The sequence below is a fragment of the Macrosteles quadrilineatus genome, unplaced genomic scaffold (assembly GCF_028750875.1).
Source record: "Macrosteles quadrilineatus isolate MER2022 unplaced genomic scaffold, UCM_ALF_1.0 Scaffold_7__1_contigs__length_78375512, whole genome shotgun sequence".
In the NCBI taxonomy this organism is placed as follows: Eukaryota; Metazoa; Arthropoda; class Insecta; order Hemiptera; family Cicadellidae; genus Macrosteles; species Macrosteles quadrilineatus.
The window spans coordinates 65973098-65992737 of NW_026542600.1; the positions used below are offsets into that span (position 1 = coordinate 65973098).

Below are 19640 nucleotides of genomic sequence, written 5' to 3' on the forward strand. Positions count from 1 at the left end.
AGTTTGTAAAGCTAAAATTCATATGTGGCTAAAGAACCCGTTCTACAAACTTAACGATTTTTTAGAACTTCCTAGACCATTATATATTGAGTAATGTTTGTAATTTTTTCTCTTATAGTTATCCTCATCTGCATGCATTTTATATTCTCTTTGTATCTTTTGATTTGACCTTGTTTTTAATTTATTTCATGCAATAGTTAGTTAGATTTTTGTTTCACTGGAAGTCTATGTTCATGTTTTCCACTGTGTAACTTTTTTTTTTTTTCAAATAAAGTAGGTATATTTTGATTTGTACTACAATTTAAAATGCAAAACAACAAACCTACTGCGATATATCAGTATGTTCAATATTTTGATTCCAGTTTAAATGTTACGAGAGTTTAAATTTGAAAGTTGTAGTTTAGATAAATGTCCAATAAAGAAGACACTGCGTGATTCAAGAGATTCAAGATTCAAGAGATTTATTGTACCAGTAAGTAATAAATACAATAGGTAACGTAAAAAACTATGCTAAAAATAAACAAACCAATGCATATAAATAATGAAATGTTCACCATTACAAACCATGATGAAATTAGTTAATCTTCACAGCAAAAAAACAAAACAAAACAGCAAACCATGCAGTTATGACAAAAAACAAAAGAGAATGAAAATTGTGACACATACCTGAGTATAAACATAAAAATTACAAATTAAAACAATCAGCCATCAGAGCATCATAAAATTCAACAGATTCTTAAAAAGGATTCGTTTCGAGTCAATCTTTTACATTTTTTGTAAATTTTGACTTCCGTAATGACCGAACACTTTCCGGGAGAGCATTGTAAAAATTTATGCCTGCAACAGGAAAACAGTTATTAGTTTTACTCAATCTATTGCTACTTAAATGTACATTGTTTCTATTTCTTGTAAGATATAAGTGGACATCCTTGTTACAAACAAGATCTTCTTCCATGTCCTTAATCGCTAACAAAGATTGATAGATATAGGCATTTACGACAGTCATAAGGAGGATTTAGAGGCTATGTCACAATGTTAATAGTATTTCGATCTTATGAGACGTCGAAGTATTAGAGTTATCGGAGGAACAGTTTTCAGAAGTAAGTAAGTTATGGGATTAGGGCACATCGAACCCAACGCTAGGGCTCAAACGCCTTAAGCACACTCTTGCCTTTATGGATTAATTATATCCTTAATATGGATAAGCTAAATACAACCACATTTATTATACAATATTCAAGGGTCAAAAGTAATCTATGACGATTGCAGTTTTTTAAGCAAAATATTAAAAAAAGTTATTGTGAAAGCTACATGACATTTTTTGTTTCCTTGCTAGAAAAAAGAAAAAAACTCAAAAGTCAAAATAAACAACTTTGAGGTTATGTTATATTGTTAGGTTAGTTAGGTAGGTAGGTGGTAGGGTATTGCCATAGCCATTGAATTGCCATTGCAATTGAAGTGTTTTAAAATAAATACAAGGAAGTAAGCCTTTAAGGCAAAATTATTTTTACAATGAGTGGAAATCCTGGTGAGGCATCTAATAGGCCTAACAACTTTAGTCTTGTTCCGGTGGAAAATAGTAATCTGAGCAGTGACAATCCTAATTCACAAACACAGTTGCCTAGTATCAGCAATCCAACTACTGAACCCACAGTACAAGATATGAGACAGCCACACACTTTGCAAGATTTACTTAAAATATCAACTCGTCTTCAGGGTAATGACAGACCCCCAGAACAGATTTCACAAGAGGTATGTAATCCAAACCAATCCATATAAAATCATAATAAGATTTAAGTATCACTGTAATTACTCCTCACTATTGAGTGTGTGGCCCTTTAAAGGCTCCATCAAGTAACCAAACAGAGAGGTGTCAGAAGAGCAGCCTCTGGATATCAATCAATCAATCAATCAATCAATCAATCTTTATTCAATACATACAAAACAAGTGTACATGAATGTGTCATCAACCTAAAACTATTTCACATGATTTCACCTAGGCCTACTTCCCTACTTGCTTAGTCATACAGGTTTTTTGTTACAGTGTTCAACATTTTCTAAACTATAAAATTCACTATCATTTAAAAACCCCTTAAGTTTATTTTTGAATTTATTTACGCTACTTTCGTTTCTAATACTGCTGGGGAGGGAATGCATAAATTTAATTCCAATATAATAAGGACTTTCCTTAAATTTTTCTTTTTTATGTTTTTTAGTTATGAAGTTTAGTTTGTTTCTAGTGTTATAATTATGTACGTCTTTCTGTCTTTGAAGTTCTGATTCATGGTTTTTAACATACATTATCGTCTTATAAATATAGAGACTGAAAACGGTAAAGAACTCTAATTCTTTAAAATGATTTTTACAGGATTCGTTTTCGAGATTAAGGATACACCTAATGGCTTCTTTTTGTAAATGTAAAATTTTGTTTAAATTGAATTTACTTGTTCCTCCATAAATTTCTATACCGTAAGAAATATGTGAGTGAATAATAGCAAAGTAAACGTTCCTTAAGATTTCTCTGTTGCATAATGGACAGGCCTATAAGCGTCTAATAGCAAAAATACTTTAGCTGATTTTATTACATAAGTTGTCAACATGTGAGGGCCAATTAAAGTGTGCTATTTAAGGTGAGGCCTAAAAATTTAGTTTCATGAACAAAATTATTAAACAGTTCTTTTCTAGATTTTTTAGATTCAAACTCAATGAACGTTGTTTTATTTTCATTTAGTAAAAGATTTTTTCATTAAAGTAATCTTTAATTATTGTGAGTGAATTATGAGTTTTATTTTTAAGAAGCTCCATGTTCTTATCATAAATCGACATACTTATGTCATACAAGCATACAAGAACAGAGTATTATTTTCTACATGTTCCAATAAATGTTTTGGCATCCCTCCCAAGTAGCACAAGAACAAGAATGGGCCCAACACTGATCCTTGTGGCACTGAGTATTTTACTGTTCTAACCTCAGATTTAATATGGTACATTTTATTCCCACTTAAATTAACAATGTTAACAAACTGCTGGCGTCCCTCCAGATAAGATTCAATCTAGCTTAACTCTTTGCCACCAATTCCATACATTTTAAGTTTATTTAGTAACTTTAAATGGTGCACACTGTCAAATGCCTTAGACATATCCAAAAAGGCACCAATTACTTTATTGTCCTCATCCAACTTTTCTAACACATTTTCAATATAAGATATAAGTGCTGTAGTGGTGGATTTGTTTTTTCTATAACCATGCTGCTCTTTATCTAATAAGTTATTAATTTCAAAATAATCCACTAGCTGAAAAAGAAAGCATTTTTCAAATAATTTTGAAAGAGCTGGTTGAATTGCCACTGGTCGATAGTTATTTGGATCTTTTTTGTCTCCTTTTTTGTATACCGGGATAATTTTTGAAATTTTCAGCTTATCAGGTTAAACACCTGTTATAAGTGAAGTATTAATGACGTGTAAAAGTGGCTTTAATAAAACAGATTTAGATTCTTTTATTATTCTAATCGGAATTTCATCATAACCTGATGACCATTTAGGTTTTAATTGGTCTATTATGGATATTAAAATTGGTTCATCAATTGTTTTTCACTTAAACTTAGTGTTTGAAGCAAAATTTTCAGAACTAGTTTGGGTTTTATTCAGACTTGGTAAAACATGATGTTCCACCATATCAGCAAAATTATTGTTAAATATATTTGAAACAGCATATGGATCCTCTATTTCTGCACCATTCTGCATTAGTATAACATTATTATGCACCTTATCTTTTTTACTTTTAGTTTCAGAGTTCACAATCTGCCAAACAGTTTTGTTAACATTGGTCGAGTTCCTAATTTTATTGTTAAAATGATTTTTTTTCTTAAGCTTTATAATTTTTCTATATCTTTTTTTACGTTCTTTAATACAATTCTTTAACTTAATGTTACTTCTATCATTCCTGTACAATTGGTGCTCTGCAATTAATTGACGGTGCTCATTGATAATTTCATCATCGATCCAGCCGTTATTTACATTACTCGTGACTATTTTAGTTTTTGGAAAATGTAAATCAAAATAATATTTAAGTGTGTTATAGAAGTAAGTAAATTTGTCTTCAACATTACAGTTATAAAGCTTTGTCCAATCCTCCTTGGAGAGATCATGAATGAAGAGTTTAATGGTTTCAGGTTTTTTTTTTTAAATCTTCTTTCAAATTTATGTATTTTAGAATTTATATTGTTTTTACTTTTTAAATTTAAAATTTTGAAGAGGTGTCCATCATGGTCTGACAAAGCTGTGATTAAACTTTCTACTTTAAAACATTTGTCATCTATGTTGGTGATAAAATTATCAATAGCTGATTCATTACATTCAGTAACTCTAGTTGGTATTTTAATAGTATATTGAAAACCATGCATTTGTATTATATTCACAATTTTTTTTTCTTTTTGTCTTCCTTCAAAACATCAATATTAAAATCGCCCCCCAGTAGAATGTTACGGTTAATTTTATTTAAAATTCGCAACAGTTCATTTAATTTGTCTAGATAGATTTCAGCATTTTCAGATGGGGTTCTGTAAAGACCCACAACTAAAAATTTTTCTTTCCCAATTTTAATTTCAGTGTACAAGATTCAAATATTTTATCTTGATTAAGTGCTGTCAAAGAATTAAATGATACATTTATGAAATTGATATTTGTTGATACCAGTATTAAAACACCCCCTCCTCTAAAATTAGTTCTAGCAAACCAGGTAGGGTAGCCACTTGAAACCCAGGTATTTTGAGTGTCATAATTTCATTTTGGTTTAATTTATGTTCCGTTAAAATCATGATTTGCGGCTTTAGTTCTTCAATAGTATTAATTAGGTAATGAATCAATTCTAGTAGCTAAACATTGTATGTTTTGGCAGGGCCTGATTACCCATTAGGCTAATTAGGCTGGAGCCTAGGGCACCAGTCAGCCAAGTGTTTTAGGGGGGGGGGGGGGGCGCCAGACAGCTAAGACTTAAAGATGGGACTGGGGGCGTAACAAAATCAGCTTTCTTTTGTTTTTAAATAAACTGAATAGTAGTATAATGCCTTCTTGGTAATTTTTAATTTTTGAATTCAAAATTAGTTTTCATATACTTTGAAATTTTGAAAGGGGTGGCAGAGAGGAGGGCTAGTGGTAGGGAGGAGGGGGGGGGGCGCGAAAAAACGTCAGCCTACTGGCGACTAGAGCCTTAATCAGGCCCTGTGTTTTGGTGGAAGACAGTTATGCTAGACTGCTTATTTATGTTTGTTAATACAGTCTTAGTTGCTTTAGAATTAGGCTCAATTACTTCACAGGTAACCCTGGCCATACTTGGGAGTTTAAAACATTGCTTGCAAAGGTCTGATTGTTAACATTTTCAGAACAGTCAACTCAGATTCTTGTTTACTTTCGGAGGATTCAGGTAGAGAAGGTAGATCCGTTGACTCAGTTGCAGGGTAGATGTCGAGTACTGGCGGCAGTGTTGGTTGATTGTGTTTCATATTTCTTCTCTGATGTTCTTGTTGTAATCCTCTATCAGTGTTAAAAGCAGTTGTATTTGTTTTTACTCCCAAAGTAAATTCACTATTGGAGTTATGAATTTGTTGGTTTTGCCTATCACAGCCCTCCAAGTATTGACCAACTATGATTTGCTTTAGGTATTTTACGAAAGTTGTTTGCTTCAGTCCATTTTTTAGATATTTTATATCACGCTTAAAAGATGCTAGTGATGGCCCAAAGAAGTCTAGGTGTGGGGGTAGACATCTTCGCTAAATCTCAGCAGTCTGGAGATTCCGTGGCTAAGAGTATAATTTCTGGGCTGATATCTCCTTTTGAACACAGCCCTGGATCGAGTTCCTCTGGGAGTGTCAAAATCCACTTTGTTCCAAGAGTTCAAGGCAGTCAATGATCCAATTTATCACCTTGAAAAGGAAGACAATGTCATTGACTTGTCTTCTCAGGGGAAGCGGTTAAAAGCCGAACTGCACCTCAAGACCTGCTACAGGCACGTCCAGTAAACGAAACCCAAGTTTTAGACCCAGTAGTATGAGAAATCACGTGGGAAGGTAATGGGGTGTGTTCTTTTATTGAAATGTTGATAGCTTGGTATGAAATAAACTAAATACCAAATGGTGATTAAACTATATCCATAAACAATCAACAATGGTTCATTTGTTCTCTCCATAAGAAAATGGGGAATTTTTAATTTACACTTTATTTTAATTTTCTCTGTACCCCTTAGGCATAAAATAGCGCTTTAAAATACTAAATTTTTTTTTTTGAGGCATACAAAATGGTTTGGAAATTAGTTGAGAAATGTTATGTTTTTACGGTAAAAATGGGTAATCCCAATTTTTAACCCAGAAAACCCCCCATAAACCCTCGTTCTAATAGTCTGATCATGTTGGTTCGCAAACTTGTTAGATTAAATTTAGGTTTTCTTAGATTAAATGTACCAAATTTCATTAAATTCGGATCCTTTTCCCTATATATTTCACATATATATGAATTTGAACCGAGGGTATTTTTGGCCTTTTGGGGCCCCCCTTTTTGTTGGCCCCCCCTCTAAAACAAAAGGTAAATCGGTCCCAGGTCCAGGTCTTAGTATGAGACCTACGGTAATAGCTTATTCCCTATATGGAAAGTTCGCTAAAACATTGGTCAGATTTGGGTAGGCCTAGTTAAAATCAAATTTGTCAACATTTGAAAATAAAAAATAATGAAAAAATAAATTTTGCTCTTATTTCACAAATATAGTTATGTTTACATTTTGTAGGTTCTAATTCTTAACAAAGTAATTTTCTTTTATATTTACTTTGCTCTTATTTTCTTTCAGAAAGCCGAGTTTTTGAAAAATGCGTTGAATGCCATGACTGTTGATTTGGTACCAGAGATGCAAAAAAGACTTGAAGTTTTGAAAGAAGTTCAAACAAAGCCAGAAAATTTTGTTGACACAAATTTAGCCAAGTATCAAGAAACATTGGAGCAGTTGGTCGAATTTTTATATGAAATTGATCTTGCCCAGAGTAAGTATTTGATCATACAATTTTCTATTTATAACTTTACAACTTTGTAACTTTATAACTTACAATAAGTTATTACCAATTTTTTTATTTTTGTTTTATGATTTGACATTAATATTTTTAAGTAATAGTCCTATTCAAACTACAATAGACTTGATAGTTTATAGTTTAGTCCACTTTGTGGACTAAGGGGGTGTTGAACTATATGGAGTATATTCAGGGTGTCCACATTCTGGAAAGTCAGGGATAGTCATGGAAAGTCATGGAAGAAAATTCTGGTCATTGAAAGTCATGGAAATAGGCAAAAACTTAGTTCATTGTTGTACCTATTGTACTCCATTGTTATCTGTTAATATGTATTTCAGTATTTTCTGTGAAATAACTTGTCTAGGCAATATTATTTGTGTGTGTATGGTATATTATAATTTTTTAGTTAAGTGCGTGAGTCATGGAAATCAATGGTTAATGGTCATGTATAGTCTTGGAAAGTCAGGGAAATAATTGACAAAATTTCTGTGGACACCCTGATATTAGACATGGAAATCAACCATAAAGCAAACAAATACTTGCTGGTTGGTTGATAAAGCAAACAAAATTAATGAATAAAAAAAATTGAAAAAATAAACAAACGGCACCTTTACTGTACATTCATTGGCTTCTTACTGGATAAATAGTTTGTAATATTCAACTGCTTTTCACTTTGCATGTTTGAAAAAAATGTTAATTAATGGGATAATTAAAGTATTTAGTTTTGCGTGCACAAAAATAATAAGACTCTATTTATCTGACCTCGGCAAACCTGTCATCAGCTTTTTCTGACACGTCACGTCAACACTCTCTATTTTGTTGATCTATACAGGGTTAGGCAAAAGTCTGGAACCCCCCAGTTAACTTTTTAACGTGTTGCAGTAGGAAAACCAAACTCGGCACATATTTACAACATAAGAAATTGCACTTTTTCATCAAAGTTACAACTTTGCCCCAGCTCCCAAATTTGGGTATTTCGGGGGCAGCCCCAAATTTTCAAATGTAAGCACCTATCATGTGACCCCTTATTTTAAAGGGGGTTTTTATCAATAGAAATTGAATAGCACAAACCAAAGGTCAATATCGCACCCTAATCAAAATGGCGGCCATTTTAATTTAAGATGAGGAAGCAAGACAAAGTCTGGGCACCCCCAGTTAACTTTATAATGTGTGTTTTTCAAATGTCAACACCTGTATAGGTACACTTTAGACTCATTCCTTAGAGCATTCCTTCATCTTCTTATAGAGGTGACGTTTGTATACAGTCTCCGTAACTATAGAGATCATTGCAATTTACCTTATTATTTATTCTGGATTAGAGTGATTATCTAGAGGAAGGACAGTAGGACACTAGATATTGTATTATGTGGTTCCAAGAGAGTTTATTTAAAATTAAGTATCTTATACCTTCTTGATTTTCCCATACTTGGAAAGCCTAAATTAGACGGGCTGGAAAATTATGGGTCTTGCAATGTTCTTGCCTTATAAGCTTTTTGCAACTATAGCACAAAACACATATTAGGCCTACTACTTTTGAAAAAATGAAACTTATAAAAGACAATTTAATAATAAGATATGGTAAATGAATCAGAATGTAACAAATCAAACTTCTTTACAATTACAGATGTTATTAAAATATAATGGTGCAAAACTAAACGGTCGGTACGTCTGTTTCTGTGCTTTCAAATAGCTGATTGTTGTACCAATGGAAAGGGCGTGATTATTAGTTTTTTGTGTCTCAGTTGCTTTGTTGAGTACCACATAACCTGTCATCAAAATCGAGGAATGTCAACAAGAAACGAAGCTATCATGGCAAAAGTGTGCGTTTTGACTTATCACTAAGCTACCATTGACTGCGGTATGTGAAGTTCCCTACCGGCTTTGACTGTTGAGGTTTTTGGACTCTTAGCTTTTTTGAAGGAAACTAAGCTTCGATTCTCTCCACAGCGTCTGGAGGAGTCTGTGGACAGTTTGAACTCATCCCAGCACTCAGACATCCAGTTGTCTTGAATTGCCTTATCCAACGAGCCATGCAGTTCCGATGAGGAGTCTCCTTCCAAAGTTTGATGTGAAGGTTCCGCTGAACACTAACAATAGCATTAATACAAGAAAATTCAAAAATATGAAATTGTTTTTCTTGTTTTGTATTAGTCATTTATTGGCAGGCTTTGTGGTACTCAACTAAGCAACTGAGACAAAACATAACCTTGTCAAAACAAACTTATAAATACATCTTTTTCATTGGTGTAACAATCAACTGTTTGAAATCACAGATACGGATGTACCAACTGCTTATTATAGCACCATTCTTTTTTTCTAGCCCAGTATTTTGGGATGTAGGCCTAGTATAGGGAGTTACTTTAAAGCAACCTTGTTTAGAAAAACTGTTGATTGTCTCTGTTTTCAGTATTTTATCAAATCGATGGACTTAACATTATTGCTCCCCTACTGAAAAGCAAGCATGCTTCTTTGCGAAGTTCAACAGCAGCCATCATACTTGAGTGCTGCAAAAACAACCCATTTTGTCAAGAGCTCTCAGTAACAGATGAAGTATTCAGACCATTGATGGAAATGGCTTCCTCAGATCCAAATAAAGATGCCATGTTTAAGGCCATTGCTGCTGTATCAGGTATTTAATCCTAACCACTACTATTCATAGTTTGAATCTTGTCGTTATTCCTTTCTATCTAACATAGAAGACTATGAGCGATACATTTAAAAAATATACCAAATTTGAGTTGGTAATAGTGTTTGAAAACTACATTTATTGAATATTAAATTACAGTAGAACTCCTAAAATCTGTCATATTTGCAATTGTGGTTATAGAGGGAATGCTAAAACAGTCGTGTCATCAGAAAAAGGCAATATTTAGTATTAGTACAGTCATACATTGCAATAAATCACACTTTTTTTCCTTGTTTGGATGTTGTTGTTCACAATTTGCATTTGTGGTTAAAGTGTGTTTTATATTACTGTATGTGTGTTTCTAAATTTAATTGCTTAATCTATAGGCCTACCAATAATTAGTGACTTAACTGGTGTATGGATTTCATAACCATACCATTATTTTCCTAGTAACCGCTTTATTTAAACACAACAGGCTCTGTTACTTACTAGTAATATATATATACTACAGTTATTCTGAAAAAAGGTTCCTGCAAAGCAATGCTTTTGTAAATTATCATCAAGATTCTAATGGATTTTGTTATGTAAGTTTTAAGAACACTGAAGAACTTTAAGATTTTTATTCATTTAAAATTGAAAAATGATTTTATTCACAGTGTATTAGATAGTAGCACGTAAAGCTTTTGATTAATTTATCACAAACTAAACTTGTACAATATTGCTCATATACAGTCGTCGCGGTATATCTTGAGCTGTGACGACGGTTGTAATTTGAACAGCAGCCAATGACTCGTGGTGGGGAGGTTGTTCAGCGCATGCGCTACCTTGTACTACACAGGCTTGAAAACATCCGCTCGGCGCTCAATTGTTGTCAGCCGCCTGCTGTATGTCTAACGAATCATTGCTGTTTTAACATCTATGCTTACCGCTGTTCATCGTTTTCAGTGTTGTACTTTGTTGTGTTATAGTTTATGTCAGTGTTGTGAGTGCTGAAAGTAACAAATAATGCCTCCCATTGTGTCTAAAGTCAAGAACAAAAAAATGCATAGTCAGACCAAAGAGGTTATTGCCAATGTTTTAAATTTCATGTCATCTGAAGTGGAAAACGGCTCATTAACCATTCCCCTTCAAAAGTGTCAGGAGAGAACGGCCAGGGCTACGGGCACATCAATAAGTACAATAAGTACAGTGAAACGGAAACGGGAAAAAGCTGTAGTCGATTCTGGTGCAAGTACATCGTTTGTGACACCTGATAAGAAAAGAAATAAAAAATGCTATATTACTGATTAAGACGATTTTGACCAAGCACTAGTGAGAAGAATCATACACAATTTCTACATCGACGAAAAAAGATGTCCAACTGTAGATGGAATTCGTTTGAAATTGGTAGAAAGTATACATTTCCAAGGCAAAAACACTAGTGTAAGGCAGATAATCAAGAAATTGGGATTTAAGTGGCAAAAAACCAAAAGTAATAGAAAAATCTTGATTGAGAAACCTGATATTGTCCAAAAAAGAATTGACTATTTACAAAAAATTAAAAAGTACAGGGAAGAAAAAAGACCTATAGTATATTTATACGAAACTTACATTCTTTCGTCACACGTCCAAAATAAATCATGGAGCGACAATTCCAGCCAAGGATATGTGAAACAAATATCTAAAGGAGAAAGACTAATAATCATTCATGCAGGAGGGGAAATGGGATTCATACCAAATGCATTGTTGATGTGGAAATCATCTAAAACTACTGGTGATTATCATCACAATATGAATAAGGGAAATTATAAAAAATGGTTAGAAGAGCTGTTAATCCCTAATCTACCTGCGAATAGCGTGGTAGTTGTTGACAACGCCCCCTACCATAACACTGTTATTGAAAAAGTCCCTAATAGTGGATCTACCAAGCAGGAGATGAGAAATTGGCTGGACAAAATGAACATTGCTTATACCAATGACATGTTGAAACCAACACCAACTTTACGCACTGATATGTCAAAACAAACCGGTTTATAAAGGGTATGAAATCGACGAAATATTGTCTAAGCATAATCATACCTGTTTGAGACTACCACCCTACCACCCAGACCTCAACCCGATTGAGAACATTTGGGCAATAGTGAAGGGTTGGGTTGCCAGTCGAAACACAACTTACAAAATCGCCGACGTAAAAAAGCTGTGTGAAGACAAATTTGGTTCCATGACGGAAAATGACTGATTGCCACTTTGTCGTCATGTATTAAAAACTGAGGCCGATTACTGGGAATCCGATCACATTATGGATGAACGCATTGACCCAATAATTATTGAATTGGGTGGTCCTGATAGTGACGACGACGAGGATGCATCCAACAGTGACAACCCTGACGAACCTGAACCTGACTCTGATCCCTCAGGAATCGAAGGCATGGAATGTGACTCTGATTGAAGTTGAATGTAAGTTTTTATTTTATTTTTTATCTAATCATTATACTTATAATATATAGCCTATATAATGTATTTTTCCCCAGTAATGTTGGCATTTTATTTGCAATTTTTTACATTTAAAATATATAGAAAGGACTAGTGTGTCACTTTTTACTTCAAAACGGTGTATTATTTCACTTACAATATTTTGTATTAAAATATGTTTAAATTTAATAAAATTTCTGTGATCGCCACCACATTTGTCAGTCGCAGCACTCAGACATAGCGGCGTCTATTGAGGTGAATGTGTCTGCCCAGCGCCGTGATGTGCACACAACCCCTGAAGAAGGGTGCGGGGGGAAGGTGTGGTGTCAGTGTGAGTGGGGCTATGTTTATCGTACGGCTAGTACAACGTCGCGCGCCTACCATTCAATGAGCGGGCGAGCAGACTCCTCCTACTAATGACGTAGGCCAAAGCTCCAGATATATCGCGACGACTGTACAACAGTTTGTTGCCGATACTCTGTGAGTGTAAAAGTAATCTCTTTTACACATTAAAACCTAGGATGTATGTATCAGATATGTGAATTGTTGATACATTTTAATGTAACTTTTACAGCTATTGCTCGATCAAATCCTGCTGGAATTAGTCAATTCAACAAGTATAATGGGATTAAAATGGTTGAAAAGGCTTTAAATAGTGGCTGTGAAAAAATTGTGAACAAAACCATTTTCCTAATTATGGGGCTGTGCGACACCGACGAGACTGTAAAAAGTAAGTAGGCCTAATATTTTAATTTTTAATTTTTTAGCAATATGAATTAATAATGATAAAGAAGTGTATGTTTTCTTATCTATGCACCCACCAACACAATTAAATTATCTTTAAATGTAATTTGTTGTGGAATATTAACAATAGATCAATATCAACAATCAATTTACAAATCAACCATAGATATAATACTCTAAATGAAAACATTTTTAGATTTCCAAGGCACCATTTAATAATTTATGAAAAAAGTCTGCTATATGCTGGGCTGAGGCTGTACAATGTGCTGCCTGCAAACTATAAATTGTTAAAAAAAATCATTTAAAGATAAAATAGGTGAACTTTTCATTTACAGAGCCTTTTATTTTATTGCAGATTTTCATAATACCTCTTTAGTTTAGAATAGTTTTATCATTCAATTTTGTTAATTTACATTATCTTCTTGATTACTATTTTATTTTTTATATTCTGATAATTTAACTCTGACAATGCACCTATTCTGTATCTACCAACACATGTAAAGAATGTTATGTGCAAATAAAATATGTCTATGTCTATATATTATTCATCTATTTAAAAAACACAACACCTACACTACGGTTCAACTGTGACTTGACTGTTTGGGCTACCAATTTTTTGGATAAGCCAAAAATGCAGTAATATGGTAAAAAAATGTATGTGTATTTTATAACTGTAAATAGCTATATATTGCTCCTGCGATCACAACAACATTTTGATCATTCCCCACAATCTTGAGGACAATGTTATTGATTACTGCAATTGCGTTATTACTACATAACATCCTTAATAGAGTAGGCCGTACCAACGAAAAACATTGATGAATGGACGCTCGACTATAGGAGTACAATTGAACAATTAATTATTCACAGACTTTTTCCCAGTCATCAAAATTCACGTACAGTTCCCGTCTATGGTAAATAAAACCAAAATCATCTTTCTATAGGTTTCATTTAAACCATACTAAAAAAATTACTCTGTTACGTGGTGGATACTCCTCAAAATACATTTAAGGATTAGGAAAAACAAAACACTCCAAATAGGCAAATAGGGCAAATAGGCAGGTTTTATTTTTTTACTTGTAAGAATTTAAAAAATGAAACATCATATATTGGTGATTTTTTTATGAGAAATCTGTCATCTCATTAAAAAAATAGACAAACAAAATAATTTCAAAAATGTAAACTGTACTCAACTTATCTTCATTTCCCATTTATAGTGTTGTCAAATTTTTTAATGAGAAGTTTGTTACCAATCCACTCTCAAAATTTATGTACGGTAACCTTATTTGTATTTTATCTATAGTTATGTTGTAGAATTTGGTAATAAATAATAGGGTTACTTATTAGCATTATACTCTTCCAACATTAACTTATATTTTTATACTTATCCTGTAAACATGGACAAGGCGGTAAACGTAACACACATTTCCGCTGTAACATATTTTGATGGGTATTTAGCGTCTTATAAGTGTTTACAGTGTAAGTGTAAATATATCAAAAACGTTAAAAATGTATATGTATATTATGATGAATATCCTGTAACCACTAAGATTTAAAATGTTAACCAAGTCATTTTGTAATGAATTGTACCAATTACGACAATCATGTTGGCTACATAATTTGTATTAAAGACTAAAGATAAAGATAATTTCATGATACTAGATTCAATCTTGTTCTTTTTTAACAGCTATGGTTGATTTCAGGGAATCTAACAGAGTCTGGTGTGATTGTAAATCTTATCACTCTTCTGCGTCTCAGTGACAATATTGTCAAGGAGTACATTCTGCGCTGTCTGTTGTCAATAACGAGAGAAAATCCGGCCGCTCAGCAGATTTGTCGTCAACACAATCTAGACAGTTACCTCTCTACACTCACCGAGATAAATACTGATCCTGAAACCCAGGTAACAGCTTAATTATTATGTACAATATGAACAATATATACTAAAGGCCTACAATACCGGTACATGTTCTCTTAACTGACCCTTAAGGGACCAGGCCTCGGTTAAAACGGAAAACTATAAAAACCTATGAAACATGTAGAATTAGAATTATTGTTGATGCAGTAGAAGTCCAATTATCAAAACTTCAATCATCGGGATTGTCAAATATCAACTACTCACGACATCATATAAACATCATAATGGTGTCCCTTCACTGCTCTATTAGTATTTGGGTTTCACTAAAACGTGCTGTGATGCCGCAGCGACTCCGTCTATACCCGGCTAAGACTTTTGACCCTTGTCAACGTCACAAAAAGTATGTAAATATAAATAAAAAAAAGCTGTGGATTTCATTTGAAAGTTTGAATGGAGATGTCTCAGAATGATTTGCAAAAACAGAACAACCATGGGCTTTGGATAAATTTAAGAAATGGGCCTATATTTTTTGCTTAGGTCCTAATTAGTATCTTATTTTATCTAACAGGGGCAGGCCGAAACCATAAAGCACTTCATCCAAAAAGTCAAATTATTGCGCACCTCAGACAGTTGTTTCATTGATGGACCCTACAAAATCAGGCATCCAATGAAAGCCTGTAGTCTTCCGATTAGTTCCTCCTAGGGAAGATATCTACCTCCTACCACATTGCTAACAGTTATCCTTCTAGCGTCAGAGAGCTTATCGCAATCATAGAGCAGGTGATCGGCTGTCTCCTCTGACCAACTGCAGTGCCTACAGATTGGTTCACCATCAAATAAGCCCATCCGTTGTAAATATTTCCTGAATCGCCCATGGCCAGTTATCAGTTCCACTGTTAATTTAATTCTTTTCCTGTCTAGTCTCAAGAGGTCAGAGGCAACCCGTTTGGAATGCCTAAACAGAGTAAGCTTGCTAACCCTAAGAAGGGGAGTATCAACCCAAGGTTTTTGGCACTTTTCATTGGTAATAGAGGTGCACACGTTTTTTCGCGATATACCACAGAAGGGTTATGGACCAATCATTGTTGCTGCTGAGGCAGCGTTTGCCAATCTGTCTGCGGCTTCATTTCCTTCAATGCCTGAGTTTCCAGGCACCCAGCAGAGCGTATGATCATTCCTCCTACCCAATTCGAATTCACAGATTCAGACACAGAAGCAAGACAATCCCACACGAGCCTTGAGCTGAATTCATATGAGTTTAGTGCTTTTAAGGTAGGTAGCTTGACTATCAGTGTAGATGTTAATTTTTATGTATCTGATCTCTTTGTTAAGATTCTCTCAAGCAAAAACCAAGATTGCCGTGCAACCTCCGCTTGAAAAACTGTCGGGTACACCCCCATGGGAAGGCTAACGCCAATGCCTTTTTTTACATACCTGTTCCGGAGCCCCCTTGTTCGATCTTAGAACTATCTTTTTAGCATTCTAAATCACCTGCGGGGATGGGCCCCTTTCCACCATTATCTGGCCATTCCTTCCTATCTGGTAATATTGTTTTAAAAGGCTTTCCAAAGGAGTATTTTTTGGACATATGGTCTGAAGGCAGGTCCTACTCATCGCTGTGTACCACCTGAACAATTTTGGAGTGCCCTTTGTTGTTCCCTGTGGTTTTCCATAAGTTTTTGCATCTTAGGCATAATGCTGTTTTTCTTGCTACCACCTTGGTAAAAATGTCGATGGGTAGCATATCAAGCAGACAATCAAGGGCTGCTCCAGGACAGCTGCTTACTGCCCCAATTATTATAAGACCAGTAAGTCTCCTAACTCCTGCTTTAGCTTTGACTGCTGCAGTAGATTCCATCTTGGCCCAACACCCAAGTGAACCATTTGTCAAGGCATGTCGTACAACAGATACGTACAATCAGTGCAGGAGTCTGGGCTGTAATGCCCATGTTTCACCTACCAGTTGCCTGCATGCTATTAGGGACCACTTACCACAGTCATTGACTCTTTGAAGATGTCCCCATTGAAGTGATCTGTCCAAAATTACATCTAGATACTGCACCTGATTCTGCAGTTCGAGTTCGGTGCCCTGCAGTATTAGCGGGCTGATCCCTTCCAGTTTTCTTCTTGTGAAGGGTACCATTACAACTTTTTTGGGATTAATGGAGAGCCCAACTTCAAGACACCAACGGTTAACCACCCTTAAAACTCTGTTCATAATGGCCGTGTCATATGAGCGCTATTGCCGTCGCGCAGATGCCGTCGCATTAAAATCGCTCCAACCCGGCAACGGGGTTCTTATGGAGCATGTCATACGGACGCTAATGCCGTCGGCGAGTCCGCGTTAACCGGACGCTGAGCGCAGCTAACGCGGACTGACGCGGGACCCTGCCATACGGAGCGCTAGCGCCAGCGGGACGCATTTGCCGCGTGAGCACTTTCAGAACAACTGGAACACCTTTGGAGTGATTATTACGATATTTGATACAATGTTTGATACAAAAAAATTTATTATTTATTTAGTCGTCAAAAGAAGCAACCGACATTCGATAGTAACTAAAAAATTTATCTTCATACTTCCTGTGTTCCTGGAACATCGGATGGAACTGTCCTGTCGACAAACGAGAAGAAAGCACAGGATGGGTTCCCCATCGTCTTGGATTCTTCTGATAATACTCTTCATATGTATCTAAAATGTGCAAAAAGCTGATACAACGTAACTGGATGGTGTCCATCATGAACATAATTGCCGTGACGGCAAATGCGCCCTGAAGACGCTATGTATGACAGGCACCTGGCGTTGGCGGGACAGTATCAACGCGACGCATTTGCCGTCACGTATGACATGTACTTTTTCCGGCGCTATCTCGACGGCATCTGCGCGACGGCGATAGTGCTCGTATGACATGGCCCTAAGATAGGTGATGGTTCCGTGGAACTTTCCAACCACCAGGATTGCAACATCATCAGCATAGCCTAGGGCAAAGATCCCACTGTCATTTAGGGTCTTTATAAGGTTAACTTATTTAGGGTCTTTTGTATAATTAGTATTTATACAGCCTTGTATCAGCCAAACTTTACTACAAAAAGCTAAAAATTTATAAAAATTCTCGCTAAATGCCCTTAATTAACATTTTAATTTTCATTTATTTGCAGTACAGTATAGTGTCCACAGCAAGGTAAAATAAGCAATAAGGTGTGATAACTCTGAAAATGATAAGAAAAGCTATAAACATTCCATACATATTATAAGAATTCATCATTTTAATCACTTTGTTTTCAAACCTAAATACTTTAAGTTTTTTCCCCGTTGAAACCACTTATTTTTTCTGTTTTGAAACCAGAACCATAACATCATCAGAAATAACATAAAAACAAAAACAATAACATACAAAACACAAGAATGTAACAGTAGAAAAATAAGACAAAGCAACATTCGTCTACTCAGCCATAGGTAGCTGTAATGTAGACAAAATTGGTAGCAGAGATATATGCAAACCATTTGGTTCGCAGCACACTAAAACAATCAGAAAATACAGTCAAGTGCAGGTGTCTGAAGCTCTTGACACTAAAGATCTCCTGACAGGGCTGGGAAAGAGGTTGTCATACCACGCAGGAACAGCATGCTAACTTGGTGCTTATTTGACCACAGTTAGGGTGGAAAGTGAGATAATCTAAGTTTATTCAAGCAAGAATAATAATGTACCTATACAAAATAATATCTAAAACTAAGCAGAGTTTGAGATTTATTGACAAATTTAGTTATATTTTTAAGTTAAGGTTCAGGCTTTATAAGCCTTATTTATGATTTTGATAATTAACTTTTTGTTTTGTTTCCAGGATTTGGTAGAGTGTGCAGTGGCCCTAATAAAACAACTGTAGAACTTAAATGTGCGGTGGCTGAAAAAGTTATTTGGAACATCATGTGCAACATAACCAAAAAGATCACTTGCTAACCTCTTGAACAGTTAAGTTGAATTAATGAAGTGATACAATCACTACTACCTAGAATACATTTTTTATATGTACAGTTTTATACATGTATTTTTTATGCGCCACCTTTACCTCCCACCAGGCTCTAGCCTGAAACCGTTTAACACATTACTTCAGGCTGGGTCTTGAGCGCTTTACCACTAGACCAGATCACTCCCCTTATACGTGCAGTTTAATTTGAAGTAATTTGTAAAACAAATGAATTAATACTGATACACTTCACTGGCATAGTTTTCTTAAGCCTCTCTCATATTACCAGGTAACTCTAATCATGGCATGTCAAAATTGTAAAATTTCACTCTTGTTAACAGATCCAGTCTTCTTTTCAGGCCCGTTTTTGACCATGTCAGCGCCCTAGGCACAACTAATAGTAGCGCCCCTTTGCAATATATAACAGGGTGACCACCAACCGGGAAATCCGGGAACCAAGCGTGAATTTTTTGAACCAGGAATTATGTGTTAATTTTCTATTTCTACCTGGAATTGACAATTTACAACAGTGACGTTTCCGTGACCACGGGAGACGGGAGGCGATAATATGTCTCCACAAGGCCTCGAGAGATGATCAGAACTTTGCCGCGATCGCATGAGATGATAATAATATCTAAACGACCGCGGGATATGATCATGATTTTACCGCGATCGCGCAATACGATAATGAGATCCACAGAGCCGTGAAGGATAATCAGAATATTGCCGCGATCGCATGATACGATGATAATGTCTAAACGACCATGGGATATGATCATGATTTTACCGCGATCTCGCGAGACTATGGTAATGACTAAATGACCGCGGGATATGATCATGGTCCACACAAACACGGAAAACAGTCAGAAATTTGCCACGATCGCGGAAGACGATAATGATATCCACATAACTGCGGGATATTATTAACATTTTGCCGTAATCGCGGGAGA

General features: G+C 35.2%; 1 protein-coding gene across 1 annotated transcript; it reads left to right on the forward strand.

Annotated features, from left to right (window-relative positions):
* The first annotated feature begins 1384 nt into the window (after positions 1 to 1384).
* On the forward strand, positions 1385 to 18763 carry LOC128998330 (uncharacterized). Its single transcript, XM_054424432.1, has 6 exons — positions 1385 to 1752; positions 6835 to 7024; positions 9456 to 9677; positions 12700 to 12855; positions 14573 to 14772; positions 18568 to 18763. Exons 1-6 carry the CDS (start codon positions 1513 to 1515, stop codon positions 18607 to 18609), a joined length of 1050 nt encoding a protein of 349 aa, XP_054280407.1. The 5' UTR covers positions 1385 to 1512; the 3' UTR covers positions 18610 to 18763.
* The last annotated feature ends 877 nt before the right edge of the window (positions 18764 to 19640 follow it).